General features: G+C 31.0%; 2 protein-coding genes across 9 annotated transcripts; one reads left to right on the top strand and one right to left on the bottom strand.

Annotated features, from left to right (window-relative positions):
• The first annotated feature begins 7,177 nt into the window (after positions 1-7,177).
• Positions 7,178-11,599, top strand: LOC100781924 (protein ABIL2). Of its 3 annotated transcripts, none has more exons than XM_003526673.5 (10): positions 7,178-7,479; positions 8,131-8,262; positions 8,458-8,540; positions 8,651-8,801; positions 10,151-10,250; positions 10,401-10,493; positions 10,589-10,631; positions 10,719-10,804; positions 10,967-11,115; positions 11,207-11,599. In XM_003526673.5, the coding sequence occupies exons 2-10, from the start codon at positions 8,158-8,160 to the stop codon at positions 11,375-11,377; spliced, it is 981 nt and encodes a 326-aa protein (XP_003526721.1). In that variant the 5' UTR covers positions 7,178-7,479; positions 8,131-8,157; the 3' UTR covers positions 11,378-11,599. The 3 variants fall into 3 exon arrangements, with proteins under 3 accessions (XP_003526721.1, XP_006581654.1, XP_006581655.1); XM_006581591.4 differs by having other exon boundaries at positions 7,470-7,529; XM_006581592.4 differs by lacking the exon at positions 7,178-7,479 and adding an exon at positions 7,487-7,603.
• Positions 11,600-13,738: 2,139 nt separating this feature from the next.
• Positions 13,739-17,921, bottom strand: LOC100782455 (uncharacterized). 6 transcript variants are annotated; one of them, XM_006581593.4, is made up of 3 exons: positions 17,754-17,921; positions 15,704-16,676; positions 13,739-14,542 (listed from the first exon to the last, which is right to left on the bottom strand). In XM_006581593.4, the coding sequence occupies exons 2-3, from the start codon at positions 16,609-16,611 to the stop codon at positions 14,065-14,067; spliced, it is 1,386 nt and encodes a 461-aa protein (XP_006581656.1). In that variant the 5' UTR covers positions 16,612-16,676; positions 17,754-17,921; the 3' UTR covers positions 13,739-14,064. The 6 variants fall into 6 exon arrangements, with proteins under 6 accessions (XP_006581656.1, XP_040872373.1, XP_003526722.2 ...); XM_041016439.1 differs by having other exon boundaries at positions 13,739-14,536; positions 17,754-17,916; XM_003526674.5 differs by having other exon boundaries at positions 17,327-17,914.
• Between the last annotated feature and the right edge of the window lie 1,512 nt (positions 17,922-19,433).

A 19,433-nucleotide genomic window follows, 5' to 3' on the forward strand; every position in this document is an offset into this window, starting at 1 on the left:
ATTATTTTATAAGTTAATAAATTTATCATAAAGTGTAATTAGATAATTTGTAAATTTTTTTTACAAAAATTACATGCCATTTTCTCTCTCTATATATATGGGACGAAACCAAAATTTAATTAATTCTTAATAAGTGCAAAATTAATTTCTTTATAATTAGGATCGAAAAAAGTATATTTTAGGAGGTCTAGAATTGTTCTTTTGAAATGTCTCATGCTAACATGATACCAAAGATATTAGTTAGGTATAACATGAGATGGTCTTTGATGTTCTTTTAAACATATCTAAATCATTAATGTGTCACACAATAATAGAGGTCGATAAAAATAATGTCTTAAAATTTTAAGGGATAAAATAAATATTTAGAAAAACTAAAATTAAAACTCATTTATTTTACGAGGGCTAAAAATATTGTATAAAATCTATAATCAGTATAATGTATATCTTATTTTTAACATAAATAATGTAACCCTCAAAAAACATAAATAATATACAAAAATTTCTTAACATAAATATTTTTTTATAAAACTAATGAATTCTGTTTTAAAATATCTTCTTAAACAATTAAAAATAAAAAATTTCAATTTTCTTCTAAAAGATGAGAAACATAGAGGAACACATATAACTAATATACTAACCATTTTTTTTTCTTTTTCATTTTTTTCCACCCTCATAACTTTAAATTTTTTTTATCCAAACATAAAATTTTAAAAATAAAAAATTTTCAATTGAAATATTTAAAATTCTTAAAATTTAAAATTTCTCCATCTAAACATACTCTTAAGTAATTAAAGTCATTGTAAATTAAAATTCTTGTAATTAAATCTCCATATACTAATACCTTTATAACGCCATTAGTTTGTGTTGATTGGATATTGTGCTGAGTGGATATCCTAATGAAGTAAGGTTTCTAAATCCCGTAAAAAGAAAATTCTAAATTCCTAATTTCATTAGTTGGTTGGGATACGCATAAGAAACTTTTCTGCCTGTGCACAGCAAACTCATTGTATTGCAATGAATGCCAACTATACGAGGTTGATTCCAAGAAACTTCTTCAAAGCACCATTAACCATTCTAGCTCTCTGGAAAAACTTATGAAACTAAAGCTCAATGCAATGTGCATGCCCTATTTGCGATGGCTTTATCATATTCATATCAGATCAATATATGATATATGATAATTTCACAATGGCCATTCTTAGTGTACTATATATGAGAGAATTGATTTATGCCCGGCCCCGACAAAAAAGCAGCATGCATGCATGGCAGCGCTAAGATAAGACAAATTAAGTCAGAAAACTCAACAAATTAAAACAAAAGCAACATGGCAGTAATTTCGTTACAGTAACACAATATAAGTTGTACTGTAAAGCATTTTTGTTCTTTTACGTAGGTAGTTGGAATATTTGTGATATATTTTAAGGCATTCACTTATACAGCAGTTCTACAGACACTAATTCATACGCATCAATATCCTGAATGTTTCTAATTAATCTTACTGAAATTTTTATATAACACCATATCTACCTGAAAATTTTGAAGTCACAAACTCACTAATTGAATAAGCTGCAGTGATGCGCGGTTGAAGTCACAAACTCAGTAATATCCTGAATGTTCTCATCCGGCACGTTTAGGTCACTACCAGCCCAGTTCAAGAAATGCATAACTTAGTATGTTAGTAGTTAGTGGTATGAATCTTTCAAAATAACTGCCTTTGTAAGGTTTTAGTATGTGGGAGGACATAATTACAAGACTTTTAAATTGTTAAGTTTTTTTTTAAGTGTTTTTAGCTATAGGAACTTGATTAAAAACTTGATAAAACTATAGGGATCTACAAATTAATTTAACCAAAAATAAATATATAATATATTTTAAATAAATAGAAAACAAATTCTTCGTTTGATGCTTTTTTTTTTTTTTTTTTTACATTTCAATGCTGTCAAATCTCCATTTGATGTATTTTTTCAGACCCCCGTTTGATGTTTTCCTTGTCAATTTTATGTCGTCATTTCAATCCCCAATTATATGCCATTTCAATTATAACAGTTTCATCATATATTTCAACTTGGTCTTGAATCTTCCGGTCTTCCCGTATGCATGTTTCTGTGTGGGTGTTACCCATTTCTTGTATTTTTTGCACATCTTGTACGTGCCTTTAATATTATTCTTTTCTTTGCCGTTATAAAAAAATATAATGTAAATGGCTTAATCAAAAAATAAAATAAAATGAAATAATAACATATTAATCAAAAAATAAAAAAATAACATATCAATGAAGTGATGCCAGAGTCGGTAGTATAACAAGATAACGTTTAATTCGCTGTATTGCACAGCATTTTTCAATGTGTGTTATTTATGATCCAGAATTAAAGTCAATTTTATGACCCACAATTTTGGAGGAGAAACCTTTGCTTTCTGAAGTAATCCAGAACATAAATAGTGGTCTTATTTATGTTATGCAGAAACTCTCATGAATCGCTTCACACTATATAATGCGGCTAATTAATTTTAGCTGAAGTATTTGGATACGTCTTTGGTATATGGGCTCTATTCCAATGTAAGCATGAAGAATCATGGACCCTCTCAATGTTAATGAGCCCAAATCTAACAAGGCTAAACTTTTTTTTTTTTTTTACACAAACAAGGCTAAGCTTAAGGTATTATAAACGTGTTGAATTGATATTTTGGAGTTTGAACTTAAATCAAGATAGGCTGAAACTTTTACTTCAAAAACAAAAAATGTTAGGCTGAAACTAGACAAACAAAAATCAGAATAAAAAAAACGCAATGAATGTAATTTAATTGGTAAAATACATGTTAAGTTTGTGAGATAACATGAGTTACTTTTTGACGAGATCCTACTCTATTCCCATAAATCACGCAGCTTTTGCAGGACCCTCCAATTTCCATAAATCACGCAGCCGATTATCAAATCCTCACAAAAAATAATCAACTAAATTATTTTTTATTATTATATAATAATGTTTAATGTTGTCGCGAATACGATGAATTGATAAAGTTCGTGGCACAATTATTCTGTTTAAAGGGGGAAAAAGGATGCTTAGCGAAAGGAAAAGTGAGGAGCACGGGACATAAGAAATGCCACAGAGACGTAAAAAATTGGAGGCTATTTCAATTTAATTACTACTATAATATATTTAAAGTGTTATTTTTTATTATCATTTAATTACATATATTTAATGTATCATAAGATTATTGATTTTATAATATATAGTTAATATTAATATGCTAGTGAAGATAAATATTTATTTTTGTATAACTAAATTGATAGGTCAATATTTAATATAAAGTATATTATAATTAAAATTCATAAAAATAATTTTTTAATTTATAAATATATATATATTAAATTTATAATGGATAATTATTGATAAAAAAATTTAAAAATATATCGAAACTTAATGAAAAAGTAAAAAAGACAAATAGTTTTTTTTAACTGGAAAGAGAAAAATATTTAAAAAAGATTAATTTGTGGAAAAGTAATGTGTATAATACATATTCAAATAAAAGAAGATAAATAACATTGAAAATATCTAATTTAAAAATTAATTTTTAAATTGTATATTTTAATCTAAAATGTAGAAATAGAACAATATCGGACTAACTGATAATTTAAAAATACATGAAAATTAATCTCTTCAATAACACGACAAATTCGTTAGGTTTTAAACTCTTTCATTTTTTGAATAATTGTTTTAAAGAAAGACCACGAGCTTAAAAATAAAGAGTTTTGACTCTTTCAAATTAAGAACTTAACGTAGAAAATAAAAAAATTATTAATAAACTTAAAGAAATAAATTTAAACAAGATTGGTTGTATTAAATTTACTTTATAAAATTGTTAGCACAGCTAATTTGAGATTTTAGATTCTTTAGCCAAAATTTAGGATTTGATTCACGGTTTGGAATTGTAGTTACAATATAATGTATTGATTTACCTTAAAATTAACTGAATAAGTATGGGAATTGTTTTGAATAAATTTCTTTTAAAAAAATTAAGATAAGAAAAAAATACAAGTTAAAATTAGTTCTTTATTTTTTATTGATAAATATTAATTATTTATTTTTATTAGAATATTTATGAGATAGATTTGAATTTGTGACTTTTTTTTTATTTTTTGTTGTTGTTAAAATTGAATTAGTTAAGATAGAATATTTATAATAATAACTTTTCATTAACTAATAATTGAATTAGTTTAGTAAAAATACTCTTAGCTAATCATTTAGTTACATGCCAAATAAAAACATCATATACCTGACCGATTAAGTAGGAGTGGAATCAAATGCGCATTGATTGTTTAGGCGTACAAGAAAAAAATGAAATTTGCGAGAAGCAAATGATGAGGAATGTGATGGAGAGGTTCATTGATTGAAACTTCAATTGTTGGGAGTTTTGGGCCATTTTTGTTGTCTGCTTCACGACAAGACGTTTTTCCCATGCGCCACCCTCTCATCAGCACCTTACGCCTCCACGCCCCAACGCCTTGTCTTATCTTTTCTATTTTCTATTTTCTATTTTCTAACTCAACTACTTTTCATTTTTTTTACAAAAGTAAATCATTTTAAATTTTTATAAAAATTTTCCCATATTTTTTATCAAAAAAATTTAGTTAGTGAGTGTTTTTATTAAAAATATTAATAAAGTATAATGATAATACTAAATATTATTTTGTATATAAAATCTTTTACTGTTAATGTCTTAAAAATACTTATTAAAACTCTATCTCTTTCTTTCTTTTTTTGTTTAGGATAAGTTTATCTCTTTCTTCTTTTTTTTTTTTTTAAGTCTATCACTTTCTGTGTGTGCTTTTATAAGCTCAATAATGGAGATTTATTAGTGTACTAGCATGTGAATTACATTCCAAAAAAAAAAGTACGTGAATTACATCTAAAAAATGTTTGTTTTTTATGAAATTAAAATTTTTAATTAATAATTTTTTAAAATATATAAATTATATTATAAATTAAAATTTATAATAAATAATTTAAAATTTGATGTATAAATTTTATATTTATGATAAAAAAATAAATTAAGAATAAAAATATTTTAATTATTGAAAATACACATTTTTTTTAACAAAAATCAATTTAAAGGTAAAGATTAAAAAAAATATAAGTAGAAAGAAATAGTTGATTAAGAACATAAAGTTTGATATAGTTTAGAGATTTCTTTTTTTTTTTTTTTGACTAATTACAAGATTCTGGTGTGCAGAAGTATACTTCAAAACAAAACAAAATACATAAAGAATGTTTTATTGACAGTCCAAAAAGAGTGAATTTTTAACTTTTTCAAGTTTTATACTTTAATTTATAACATAAGAATAGATGTCAAATTAAGTTTATTTTGAATCTTAATTGGACTCAGAAAAAAAAAACTTCTCTTTTGAAGAAAAATAGAATTCTAATTAGTGTTTTTACATTATTATACGTTAAATAAGAAAATTATAAAGGACAATAATTAAAATTATATTGATAATTATAAAATGCAAAAGAATGTTCAAACATAACCCTAGTTTCAAGTTTTATATAACGTGTGTCTATAAACATATTAAAACAAGTTAAAAAAATATTCAGTGCATAAGAACATAAAAGTTGTTTGATAACAAAAACTTTGTTAAGTAATTCAAAATCATTAGTGAGATGTACTATGTTTTTAGTATTTTTATATTACGTATATGTACGGACACCTAATAATAATAAAAAAATTCAATGCAGTTTCTTGCTTGTCGTCGTTGAATGATAAACTTTAGCAAACAGCAGGTGCAGCATGTGACAGTGTGTTAAGGAAGGTGGCGGTGGAGGAGTGACAGAGGCACCGTTCGTAACGCCTGGATCCGCCGTATGTATCTTATGACGTTTACACATTACTACACTATCCCAGCTTGGTCCCATCCCTCTACAAATACTACGTTATAAAAGAGTAGGATAGAAAAATGAGGAAGAAAAGATTAAAATAAAAATCAGTCGTTTTAATTGAAAAAAATAGTTAATCAACAATTTAAAATTTTATATATTAAAATTAAACTCTAAAATTATATATAAAATATGACTTATATATTCACTTTGAAAACAATAGAGCTTTTGTGTTATATCTTTTTTCATTTTATATGAATTGGGGAGCTTTAGGGACCTGAAAATCCAAATCATATCTCTGTAGAGCTATGTTGATGCAGATCAAAACTGGATATTAACTTAAACACGCATTGGTTCCAACAGCTCCCCCTCATGACTATATCCCTACCATATGGACTGATTTTATTAGGATAACTTTCCTTCCTAGAATTTGGATCTTGTTTGTCTTCACCTTCTTTATTACATAAAAAAAAAAAAAAACAACACAGATTTGAATTGTGTTTTTTAGTTACGTATTATTCAAACTCCAAACCAAACACACCCATAAATGTTAACATCAATAAAAAAAAACTAATTCTTCCTTAGATTAAAAATCATATTTAGAATGTGAAGTGAAGACTCTCCGGGATACATTGAGTCATATTACTTTTTTCAAAAAATAGTTCTTTTTAGATTGTTTTGCAACAAACAATGCTAAAATAATACTTGTTATTGGCTTATTGCATGTGGAATGATGGTGTGTGTTAAAATTTGCATTATTCCTGCCACTCACGTCATCCACTCAGATAACCCGCAAAGATAAAAGTAAAACCTTGTGTATACCTGTTACTCCTTTATGAAAAACCAAACACGCCCTTCCAAAATTAAAGAGAAAAACAAAAGGAAATTTAAAAAAAAAAATTGGGGGCCATAAGATGACAATGATGCGAAGTGGGGTTGTCTTAGCCAGTTTCTGCTTCCCAAAGCATCAGTGACTCTTTTTTTATTTTTCCCTTCCATTTTTTAAAATTATTATTGTATTTAAGCTTAAATATGATTTTTTATATATTTTTATTTTACAATTTATTTTTTTATTCTATTAATTAATATTTTTTATTTTTTATTTTTAATATTTATCATTAGTCTAAATTTATTAAATGATGAAATAACAGTATATTAACTTATCAAATGTTAAGTCGTCATTTAATATATCAAAAGCAAAAATTTGGACATATCAGACAGTAAAATAATAAACATAAAAAATATATTATATGAAACACAAATTTAAGGCTTTTAATTAAAATTTTCAAATAACAAAATAAAAAAGACCAAATTAAAAAATTCTGCGAATTCCTCAGCCAATGTTCCGACGTGCTCTCCTCTCCCTCTCTTCTCTCTTCTCCAACTGTACATGTTACAAAACCTGACCTGTCTCTTTCCTTTTCTTTGGTCAAAAACCCAACACCTAACCGTTTTGGTGAGTGCTGTAGTGAAGGGGCATCACACAGTGTGTTTTCTTTGACCTTTTGGTTTCCAATGGGAACTGGATTTCCACACTTTCACTTTCCATACTCCTCCTATTGAGCACTATAATAGCACCAACCAACTTGTTCAAAAGGACTACAAGGTTGGTTTTTTGCATTCCCATTTCCCGGTTTGTTATCTTAACTGCTTAAAGTAAGCAACTTGGTTTCTTGCAATTGGTTTTTGGGAGCTGTTAGGAGAAGGGTTAATTGATTGTGCTTTGAAAAGTAACCACCTTCACTTACCCTTGTTTGCTGGAAATTTTGCAACTTTTGATGTTTTTAAGGATTGGGTCGGGTTTGCTTTTGAGGGTTTATTTTATTTAGATTTAATACAATGTGAGTGATGGTGAAGATTCAGCAAAAACTGAAATTTTGCTTTTTAAGTTTAATTTTTTGTCTTCTGTGGATCCAAAATTGTCTCAGAGAATTGTATTTTATATGGATGCTGATGTACTATTTCAGACAACTATATGCTGTGTAGGATAATCACCTTTTGGTATCTTATTAGTTGTTAGAGAAGATGTTGCCTCCTTCTTTATCTGTCTTCTTAACTTGGGTTGTTGTCATTGTGTATTTTATCAAGGGCTTTTAGCTTTCACTGTCTTGGTCTAAAAGGTGGTTCTGATTTTGATTTTGATCTGTTTCTCTTTTTCTTTGGCAATGCCTTTCCTTTTTACCCTCTTCACTCTCGCTACTTGACTTTGAATTTGCAATCATTTTTTGTTTTTTGAATATTTTCTTTTATGCATTAGGTGGTCCTTCTTCCTTTACTTTCATTCATGGGAAAGGTCACAACTTCTGCAACCCAGCCTGTATCTCAAGAAGCTTCCAATTATGATGAGGTTTTTATGCAGCAGAGCTTGCTCTTTGATGATAGTCTGAAGGTACTTATGATCTTGTACTTGCTATTTAGTTGGGAATATTGTTTATTTTTTATGATAGCTCTTTGATTCAAGAGCCCTTGTTTTCACTGTTAAGACTTAAGATCATTGTCCAATGCATCTGTGGCTCTATTTTAGAACAGTCTTCTTAATTAAAGTGTTTTGCTATTTTTTTTATTATTTCGTCTCTGTTCCTAGGATTTGAAGAATCTGAGAGCACAATTATATTCAGCAGCTGAATATTTTGAACTCTCATACTCCAACGATGACCAAAAACAAGTGTGAGTTGCTGTGCTAGAGCTGGTCGATATTTATACTGATACTGCAATATCTTTAAAATCCTCTATTTATTGTTTCTTACTTTCTTTCTGTTTTTATCTAATGTCTGCAGAGTGGTAGAAACATTGAAGGATTATGCCATCAAAGCTCTTGTAAATACAGTGGACCATTTAGGTTCTGTGACCTACAAAGTAAATGATTTGTTGGATGAGAAAGTCGTTGAAGTTTCTGTAGCAGAACTACGGGTGTCTTGTATTGAACAGGTATACCTAACCATCTCCATTCAGCTTCAGATAAAGAAAGTCTACTCAAGCAGTGCTGAAAGTTGTTGCTAAGATGAAAATTTGATACCGCTATCATATATTGAAATGAGCAATATGAAAAAGTTATCTTTATTGCCTGTGATGCTGAGAATTAATATCATGAAGACATGCTGAAAAGCATTTTCATGTATAGCTCTTTTTTCACTGATAGACTCCCGGACATTTATAAAATATCCAGTTATCTGAATGTTTTATTGTTCAGTGCTTAGTGTTGTATTCTTCAGAGAAACTCCTTAAGTTATCTGCATATAATTGAAGACATTTTCATTCAATCATCCAAAAAAAAAATGGAAAGATCTGCAGTCACATAACATTTTTAGGTCATAATTGAGAAACTCTTGAGAAGTTTCATTTGCTAGTCTGCAATCAGAAAACAGTTTTGGGTCTAATTGAGAAATTCTTGAGAAGTTTCATTTGCTTCTGTTTTATTTTATCATGATAGTATTATTAGATGAACTTGATGGGTGTGTTGAATTTGCTAAAAAAAGTAAGCAAAAAACAGAAAAAAGTATTTGTTCCATGTTTGGTTTTAGAATGGTCATGGGACGAAACAAAACAATAGATGAAGCACAGGACAAAGTTGTAAATATTTGTTACTCACTAAATCAGTTGATAACTTCTCACGCACATCATCCAAAAGTAAAAAAAAAAAACATTAATTTGGCTAAATCTTATATCACAACCCCTTCCTCCACCATCAAAACTGTTTGTGTTGTGCATCAACCACTAAACACCACATGAAACAAGTTATGCTATAACCCGGCTTCTTGTACCGTGTTGTTTTACTTGTCATGTCCCTCTGTATGTGTCAAACACTACAATCTCGATAAAGTACATTTTTGTTCTTTAACAAATGGCAAGTACAATAATAACAACTTGGAGAGTAATATGATTTTATTACATCAGATAATGGTAGTTGGTGAATGTACCTTTGGAAAACTGTATCTGGCAAAAGTATAATTGTAAGAACATGAAAGATCAATAGAACTGTCATCCTTAGCTAATGTGGTTGGTGGCTAATATTGATGGCCATAGTGAATTATCTGTATTTTATTCATAAATTTTTAGTAAAAGGCTTGATTTGACAATACCCTGTTAATTGTGTGGCTGTTTGGTGCAATATTTAAATACCATGCCCCATTCAATTCTGTGCAGAATTTTGCATCTGCAGCTGTGGCTTTGAACACTGACCCTAGTTGATATTATTGAAGTTTGAATTATTATCATATTAGAGAAGAGAAACTTTATAAGGATCACTAACATTGTGTTTCCTTAATGTGGTAAATTAGAGAATAAAAACGTGCCATGAGTATATGGATCATGAGGGACGTACCCAACAGTCATTGGTGATCAGTACTCCAAAATATCATAAGCGTTATATCTTGCCAGGCAAGTATCTTGAATTTTCCTCAACTTTTTCTTCTTATGGTGCTGCTTTCTTTTTCCATTTCTATTATATTTAGTTTCTATTACTGTTGAAAAGTATGTTTGTGATGTTGAATGATCACATATTCACATTCCTTAAATTCATAAGTTCAGTTGGGGAGACCATGCATGGTGCCAACCGCACAAAGTCAAAACATGTGGGGTACAACCTAGATGACGAAGATGAATGGCCTAACTTTAGGAATGGTATCTCTTGCTACCCTAATATTTTAATTCCACCAATCTAGGGGTTAACCTTAAGTATAAACTTATATTCCTTTTATTACGTTTGTATCCCAAAGCTGTTCGAGCTACTATCAGAGAAACACCACCATCTACAGCAAGGTAACAACAAATTCCACTTATTATTATAGGATTGATCTAGTCATTGTCTCAATGAGGATCTTGATGTAAATCTTTACTGTGATGCAGAAGAGGGCGCTCCCCATCACCATCTTTACAACCTCAGAGATCTGGAGCTTTTTCATTCACTTCGACCATGCCTAAAAAAGATTTAGGTTGTATGCACATAGTATACTAAATCTCAATTCTCGAGTTTATTTGGTTATTACTGATGTCTTCCATATTGATTCCTTATATTTCTTTGTCATTTTCACATAAAGGATGAAGATATACATCTCATTATGTTTGGATTTACAATCTTGTTACATGTACTGAAGAGAGGCGATCGGTTTCACCATACCGGTTCCCCCTTCTACGCACTGGATCTCGGTCATCAAGTAGGCCTACAACACCTAAAATAAGCAGACCAACCACTCCAAATCCAAGCAGACCCACCACACCAAATCCTTCTAATGCAAGACAAAGGGTGAGTAACGTGAATCATGGTTGTTTTCTCAGCATGTCACCTATAAATTCTGTAGTTTCCTTAACTGCATCTCCATTTATGTTTCCACCAGTACCCTTCAGAGCCGCGCAAATCATCTTCAATGCGATTATCCGCAGAAAGAGACCATGGCAAAGAACTAGAACAATACCCCAGTAAGAGTAAACGTCTCCTGAAGGCCTTACTAAGCCGGCGCAAGTCTAAGAAGGATGACATGCTATACACATACTTGGACGAGTACTGATACTATAAAACCTATAGAAAGCAAGGGAAACAAGTCAATTTTGCTTGCTAGTTTGATAGGTTGCACTTTGTCATTTAAAATGAACGTTTATACGGTAATTTTCTTTTATCTGTATTTTAAATTAAGTGTAACTAAGCACACAAAATTATGATGTGTGATAATGTAATAGTTCAAGCTTTATTTTCAAGATGAATGTTATATAATCGAGTAAATTTGGCTTCATTTTCTGTCTTTTGTAGCAACTTGAAATTCAAGGTGTCCAACTATTTTCACTGTGACCTACTAATCTTGGGTATGTTAAATGCAATTCAATGATTTTACATATATTTTTCGGTCTTAAATATTATTTAAAAAAAATGAAAGATGTCAAAATGTGTCCTTGTCAATGCTCATAATATCTTGCACCTAAAGTGGATGCGCATCAATTCAGATTCGAAGTTACAGCCAACTACTATAACCTATACTGTCATTTTCCTTCTGAATAAATGCATTTAAAAGTTATTTTTAAATATTGTACCAAACATTGTTTCACATCTTTCATTTAGCTCAACTGATAAGAGGAGATAAATTTAAATAATGTTTTGTGGACCCATAAATACTGTTTATAACTTGGATTCAATACTTCCATTGCTAATTTTTACAATGCTTTTTAGATTCTTTAGGATGCTTCTTTTTTATCTATTTTTTTTTTCATTTCAAACACTTCCAATTTTAATAATTTCTGGATTTAATTTTCCAGAAACTAAAATCTAAAATGCGGGCACATACATAAGTTATTGTTCATGGTCAAATGACTAAAATGAGTTGCAAAGTTGATGTAAATATTTTTTTTCCACCAAGTATTTAACACTTGCATATTAAAACTTGAACCATTGATTAAGCATTCTTATGTGAGTTAATTCACACATTAAATGATAAAAATGACGTAGATATAAATTTCAAATTTTTTGTAATTAATTTTCTCCAATTTTAAATAAATAGAAATTAAAAACACATTAGTTTTTAATGAATTAAAAATAAAATTATTATTTTAGGATGTATTAATCTTAAATAAATAGAGAAAATAAAATATATTTGTTCATATAATATTTAATAATTAGTATTTTTACTTATTTGCATATTCTATTACATTTTAATATTTGGCATTTAATATTGCAATTCATCTTTTAATTTTATGTAATTAAAAAAAATTATATGCTAGTAAATTAACAAAAAAATGAAAGGCTAGAAACTCGAGAAAAAAAACATAAGAGAGACAAATGAAAGGAAATTGTTCGCACCTACTTATATTGTTCTGAAAATGAATTTTTATTAGAAGAATGGGTGCAGAATGAATCAAATTTTTAACTGGGGCACCATCTCAGATAACTCTTCTAGACTAGTAAATTAAGTATAACAAAGGTTTTTAAGGCAACAATTTTCTTTACTTGAGTACAGACATTGTTGCCAGGCTGTTGCAAACAAAAATGTGATGTTGAGATTAGAGCGTAGACTAGTGGGGGAAGCGACTTCTGTATTCCATGCTGAAATGCTACTATCGGTTAAGTCCTTGAAAATCAATATTTGCATGGCTTCTATAGCATCCCTCATGAATAATGATATAAATTTCATTGCAGTTAAGTTAAGCATGATCTCAGGCATCCGTAGATAGCATTTCCATCAACAAAAATAATGGCATGCAGATGAAAATTGATTACAAATATACATTTCACCTTGGTTTTTTAAACAATGTATTTGAAATCCTACTTATGCTTAGAACATCAATTAATAACAATTTTCATAGTTAAACAGGAAAGGGTGCACTATTCATGAGAACATTATTAGATCGTTCACAAAAGGATACTCTGAATAATACAATAGAGAGGATACTCAAATCATCATGCATCGTTTCACTTTGTTGGGTTGCAACTGAATCAAAAACGAGTTGAGAAACTACCGGTATAGCTTTTGAAAGTTGTTTCACAACTTCACACAGTCACCTCCTAATCCGGCTAAGGTTGCATATGCATCTATAATGAAGGCATTCTCTTCATATCCACAATCCATTTCAAGGTCACTGTAATTGTCATTTCAGTTTTCAGTTATTCAATACAAAAATTGTTCTAACCAATTTCCCCATATAAAGGTAAGTTTTCAAAGTAGGATTTTCTCAATGTCGAATAATCTGACAAATATGGACATGAGAGACTTGCATGGCAGAATTTGTGATGTCTATCGGTAGAATTGTATTATATAACACTACCAGTGATTTTTTTTTTAAAGATAATACTACCAGTGATGATGTGAATTGAAGAGAAGAGGTGGCAAAGTTCAAGTTTTTAAGAGAGAGATGGCAAAAGAGTGTCTCGGATCAAAGAAAAATAATAAAGGACTACATATGGCCTTGTACATATTTCAAGTAGCTAAGTACATTTTGATATTTAAAGCAAACAATATACATATCTACCAAACGTATTCCTTCTGCACTACAACAACTAAGCCTTTTCCTATTTAGTGGATCTTTCTGCACTATGTTCTTAAATATATACAACAAATGGTCTCAAATTTATGAGGAATATTTACAAATGATGGCAACGGAAACCGTGGATAACATCATATATCCACTTGTATGAATCTTATCAGCACAACAGAACTCAAATTCCAGAAAAGCATAGCAGAAGCCCGCAATTGATGTTAGTCAATGTCCTTTATAAGGAAGGAAACATCCATCCCATTGTCCAACCAAGAAGCAAACCGGCACCGGCGAGGCCTAATCCCACGGCAGCAACAACGCACTTTGCAATCACACATCTTTTGTTACTATTCCTCCTCTTCCTAGCTTTGCTATTACTTTTCTTAAGCAGCATTCCCCTGCATGGGTCCCAGGGTAAGGATGCTGGAAAGAGATTTAGAAATGACTGGTTTTTGTTTCTGAGTTGCAGACACAGGTTCTCAAGCTGCAGCATGTGGAGCCACTGCTTGTAAGCAAAGAGTTGTGAAGCCTGTCGAAAAAAGAGACTCAGGATGTGCTCCTTCTCGCTGTAAGCTCGCTGCGCTGCTTTCTCAGCCTCTCTTGCTCTTGTTTGAGAGTGACACAAAGCTTTCAACAACTCAGACATGCTACCATTCTCGGAATTTATTTGGCAACCTTCGGTGCTTGAGCTAGAGTCTTTGCTGTGGCTGGAACTAAACATATGGAACAGAGTTTGTTAATAAATTGATCATAGAATAATCATGACATTTCAACTCATCAATATAAAAATAGTAAAAAAAATTTCCAAAAAAAAAGTCACCTAGTAAGTGGTTGGTATGCATCCTAAATTCTCACTTAAAAAAACTGTTTCATGAGTCAGGAATTCAATACATCTACAATTATAATATATCATTGTATCTTAAATTTCCAACAATGCTTAGCACCTGTGCAACTTTATCTACAATTTTGTGACCTGAATATAACTAACGTTATCCAGCCATATACATAAAATATCACAGAATCTATACACTACTTAAGATGATGGCATACAAAATGCAACCTACAGGTTTGTAACTGAAGCTAGGGTGATGTCAGATAATGGTAAAAAATCAGCTAGTGCATATCAATGACTAAGCAGATCTTGTAAAAAGAGAAAAAAGGGGGATCACAAGGTTAGAAGGAAAAACATATCTTTCAAGGATTGAAACATAGCTTGAAAAGGGAGTAGTGAGCAACAAGATATATTTCTAAAAGATTAAGAAAAACCATTAAGAATTAAAATTGCAAACGTTGGTGGCTCTATACATTTATACAACTGAGTTGCCTATCAGCCACAAAAGGCATGTTTAAATTCAGATAAATATGTACGCTATCAAGTTCCCTGTTAGCATGAGATGGATAACTAAAAGTACTTTTAGGCAAGTATTCAGAGCTAAACACCTGTCTAAATAAAATAAAATAATTTTGAAACCGTCCATGTTAGTAACAATGAGGATGTATCTTCATGATACTTGAAGACCGCTATCCCATTTGAGTTTAAAATGGACAAATGAATACAGTAACATCTGATTTATAATAAAAAATGTGAACTATCTCGCACGAAAAATGTAAGGTTTGGCACTGAAAACTAGCTTTAGTCCCCAATCAATAGCATTGGAAAGATCATACATATAATAAGGTAGCATAATATAGTTAGCATCTATAAATAACAACCCTTAACCCTAGTCAAACTTTATAGTTAATTAGGAAGTTCAATACTTTAAAAATGAGGAAACATTAAATTTCTTCCAAAATAAACTGACCATGATGGCAAAGACTGCAGAAAGCAATTAATTTTGTTTTTTAAGTATCCCTCTACTGCTTTACAGCATTACCTGGAATGCTTGCTTGAATCCTGAAATGAACAGTCAGAAGTGGATATCCCAGTTGTATAACCATCTGCATAGGAAGAACCAGTCTCAGTTTTACGGTTCAAAGATGGTGGAGTCTTATCATGATGGTCAACACCCTTCGGGTAGGGGGGTCTCGGACTAACATGCTTAGTCTGGGGATGAGGGAGATCACAATTCCCAATATGCTCAAGTGACTTCCGAGCAACTAAGGAAGCCAACTCATCTTTTCCCGCAGTGCGCCACCAAGGCCCAGTTTTCTCTGCTCCCATCAAATGTGATTCTAGATCAGATGATGTCATTTTACCTTGTTCAGAGACCAAGAAATTGGAAATATCACAATCCATAAAATGACTATCTGAAAAATAGAATTCCTCCTGATCTTTCTTCTTAGGAGTAAAATGTAAATCAGTATTATTCAGTGAAGCCTCAATTTTTGGCATTCTTGTATTGTTTTTCATACATGTAGGAGAGACAACATGCCACGGCTGCTCTACATATAAATTAGCACTTTCAATATTAGAAAGAAAATCAAAGTCTTTGACCAATTGATCTCCCCCACTCTTGGCACTGCCATTAAGAAATTCAGCATAGAAGGAACCAAGTTCAGACTCGTAGGAATTCAGCTGTTGACATGTATAATTTGCTTCATCCCCCAAGTCACTTTTCACATGTAGCCACCATTTCATTTCTGGTAGCTTATCAGAATTCAGATTATGGGGTACAAAAACTGAATTAGAAAGAATTTGATCATTAATAGAATTATTAGGAACCCAATCAGATACTAATTTTTTTGAAACTGATGACGGATGATCCAGAGAACTCAGGGGAATCCGGAAATCTTGAGTAAAACAATTAGCTGTATAAGGAGCCTTCCCTTCTGCTGATGCCATTACTTATTGTTGTTGGCTTCTGAGTAAGACCTACTTTACGAGGCAACTTTTGGTAGCTCCAGCATCTGTTGAATCAATAAGACACTCAAAACATTACATGTAACCTAGGTAGATTTCAAACTCGAATCTCAATGAAAATTTAAGAAGTAGACACTGTGCAAGACCAAGACATTACCAATCTTCAAATTTAGCTAAAAAGGCATATGAAAGAAAAAGGAACACAGGAAAAGTAGGTCCACCAGCTCCAACATTTGTTAACAGACCCCCCACAAAAATCATTCCAGAATGTCGATTGTTAGCCATAGTTCTATTTCCCTATCAATCAATCCATGGGAATTTTTTTTCTTTCCTAATCATTAAGGGGGCATTTGATATAAGGAAAATCTTTTCATGTCCGGGAATTATGATTCATGGAAATCATGAATCCTGAGAAACATGAATCCTGGGAATTATGATTCCCACTAAAATCTGTTTGGTTGGTCATAAATATTTTGGGAATTGAATGTTTATACATGTTTCCTGGGAATCAAAGAAATTATATATCACATTTAATAAGATAAGGAACATTTATCTTCAAACATGAATCAAGCAGCAGGAATGCGAGGCCAAAAGGTAAACTGCTCACAAGTAATGGTATTTCTTTTGATAGAACAAAGAATCCAATAAAGTTTAAAGAACTTAATGATGAAAATTGAAAACTAATTTGTCAACGCACCATGGACTAGATCCAGAGCTATGAAAACCCAAAATCAATAAATAGCCTCCGGTGAGTAACATAGCCAATGCAATAGTCAAAAGAAAATTTTTGCGCGGTTATTTGCAAGGCAAGGAACATCACATAAATACATACATGACAACTTTCATGAATTCTCTAGCCAGTTACACGCCCAAACTAATGAAACTATCAAACCTCATAAAAGGGATTCAAAGAAGATCTCTTTGGCATAAATCCCACATAAAAAAGGAAAACGGTGCAAACAAACTTGACAGTAGAAAGGCTGTCCATGTTCAGCATCATCATTCATTCAACAGGTGAACAAGATAGAGACATGAGATCACAAAGAAGCAAGGAAGGACAGGAATATTCAATTAATCGATTAAAAGGAGACACATAGAGACTGAGAGAGAGAGAGAGAAGTTGCCTTGTTAATTATCACTTTCTGAAGTGAATTTCTTTGTTCCTTCTAATGCCGAAACATGTCATAGACTTTGCTTGTACACCTGTCCAAGAGGAAGAGAGTGCGTGTAATGTAAATGTAAAAGCATGGTCGTTGTATTGACAACCATGTCAACAAAACACTATCAATAATTGTGCTGTTACTTGCACCCATGCGCCTAAATTTATAAAAATATCTATCTCCTTTGTTCTCGTGTCATAGTCCCATACTTTCTGAATTATTGTTCCCTCAACCTTCAATTCTATTCTTTCTCTAAGATAATTGTTCTGTTTTCGATAAATATATGCTCTTTACTTGTTACTTCATTTTCGAGCATTTTGGTTTTTGAATTTTGACTTCTTTTATAAATTAGTCCCTGCAAAAAATAATCTCTGTTTTTTATATGTTTTGTAAAATAGTTTTTGTCATTAAATTTAAAAGTAACATACTGAGGTGTATTGTTGGCGATTTTAGTGCCACATAAACTATTCAACGTGACAAATTATTTCATATTGTGATACGTAAACTGAACTTTAATGTAAAATTTAAAAAGTTGTCAAATATTTTCTTCTTCACTTGTTTCTTCTTCCTCAAATTAGAGTTTCTAAAGCTTATCTCCTCTCAATTCCAACATGGTGGTGTTATCTGACCCAATGATATGCGTTTAGCTATCAAATTCGTGCTCTGAGGCCAGGGAAGAACCACCACAAACGCGGCGAGCACCACCGCCACAACGGTGGTGGCTTTAGAGAGCGGCCCTGGTCCAACAGCCCACAAGCTCAAGATGGCAGGGCTACGCTCTGAAGGGTGGCATAGACACGAAAGGCGTCTCCCATAGAAGCATCGTTTATGATAATGAGAATGCAGGGAAGGCTACGCGGGTGACACAACCCACTATGGTGCACGCTAGGGCTGTTCGAAACGCAGATGAGAGGCACTCTCGTCACAATGGTGGCATATTCATGATGAGTGCTTTTAGTTTGTTGATCATTTGGTTTGTTTAATTATATTACCTTTTCCTTATGCTGTTGAATTGATAAGAACTACTTGAGTGGTGTAGCAGGCATGGTATAGTATAACAAAGAAAGATTATTTTGTTTTACATTATTAACACTAAAAAAAAAGTAAGTAGAACACACTGTTCATGATGGTATATGCAGCCCATCAATTAAAAATCCTAATTTGAGGAAGAAGAAGCAAGTGAAGAAGAAAATATTTGACAACTTTTTAAATTTTACATCAAAGTCCAGTCTATGTGTCGCAATCTGGGATAATTTGTCACGTTGGATAGTCTATGTGACACTAAAATTGTCAACAATGCAACTCACTACTGGCATCTTTTAAATTTAATAGCAAGGACTATTTTACAAAACTTATGCAAAGATAGGGACTACTTTGCAAAAAGAGTCAAAAGTCAAAGACCAAAATGTTTATTTATTCCTTCCTTTTCTAATAAAACTCTTTCAACTAATTCAGATTTAGGGATGATAACAAATACAATATGAGTAGGATCCTACAGTATAATTCCCATGCTCCTGGTTTTTTAAAAATACTCATATATGCAATAACTTTAATAATTCAATATTTTTAGATAAAATATAAAACAAATTTGATATAAGATATGTTGAATTAGAATTTTACTATTCTATTCTATATTATACCATT

This window comes from Glycine max, chromosome 6 (assembly GCF_000004515.6).
Source record: "Glycine max cultivar Williams 82 chromosome 6, Glycine_max_v4.0, whole genome shotgun sequence".
Taxonomy (NCBI): domain Eukaryota; kingdom Viridiplantae; phylum Streptophyta; class Magnoliopsida; order Fabales; family Fabaceae; genus Glycine; species Glycine max.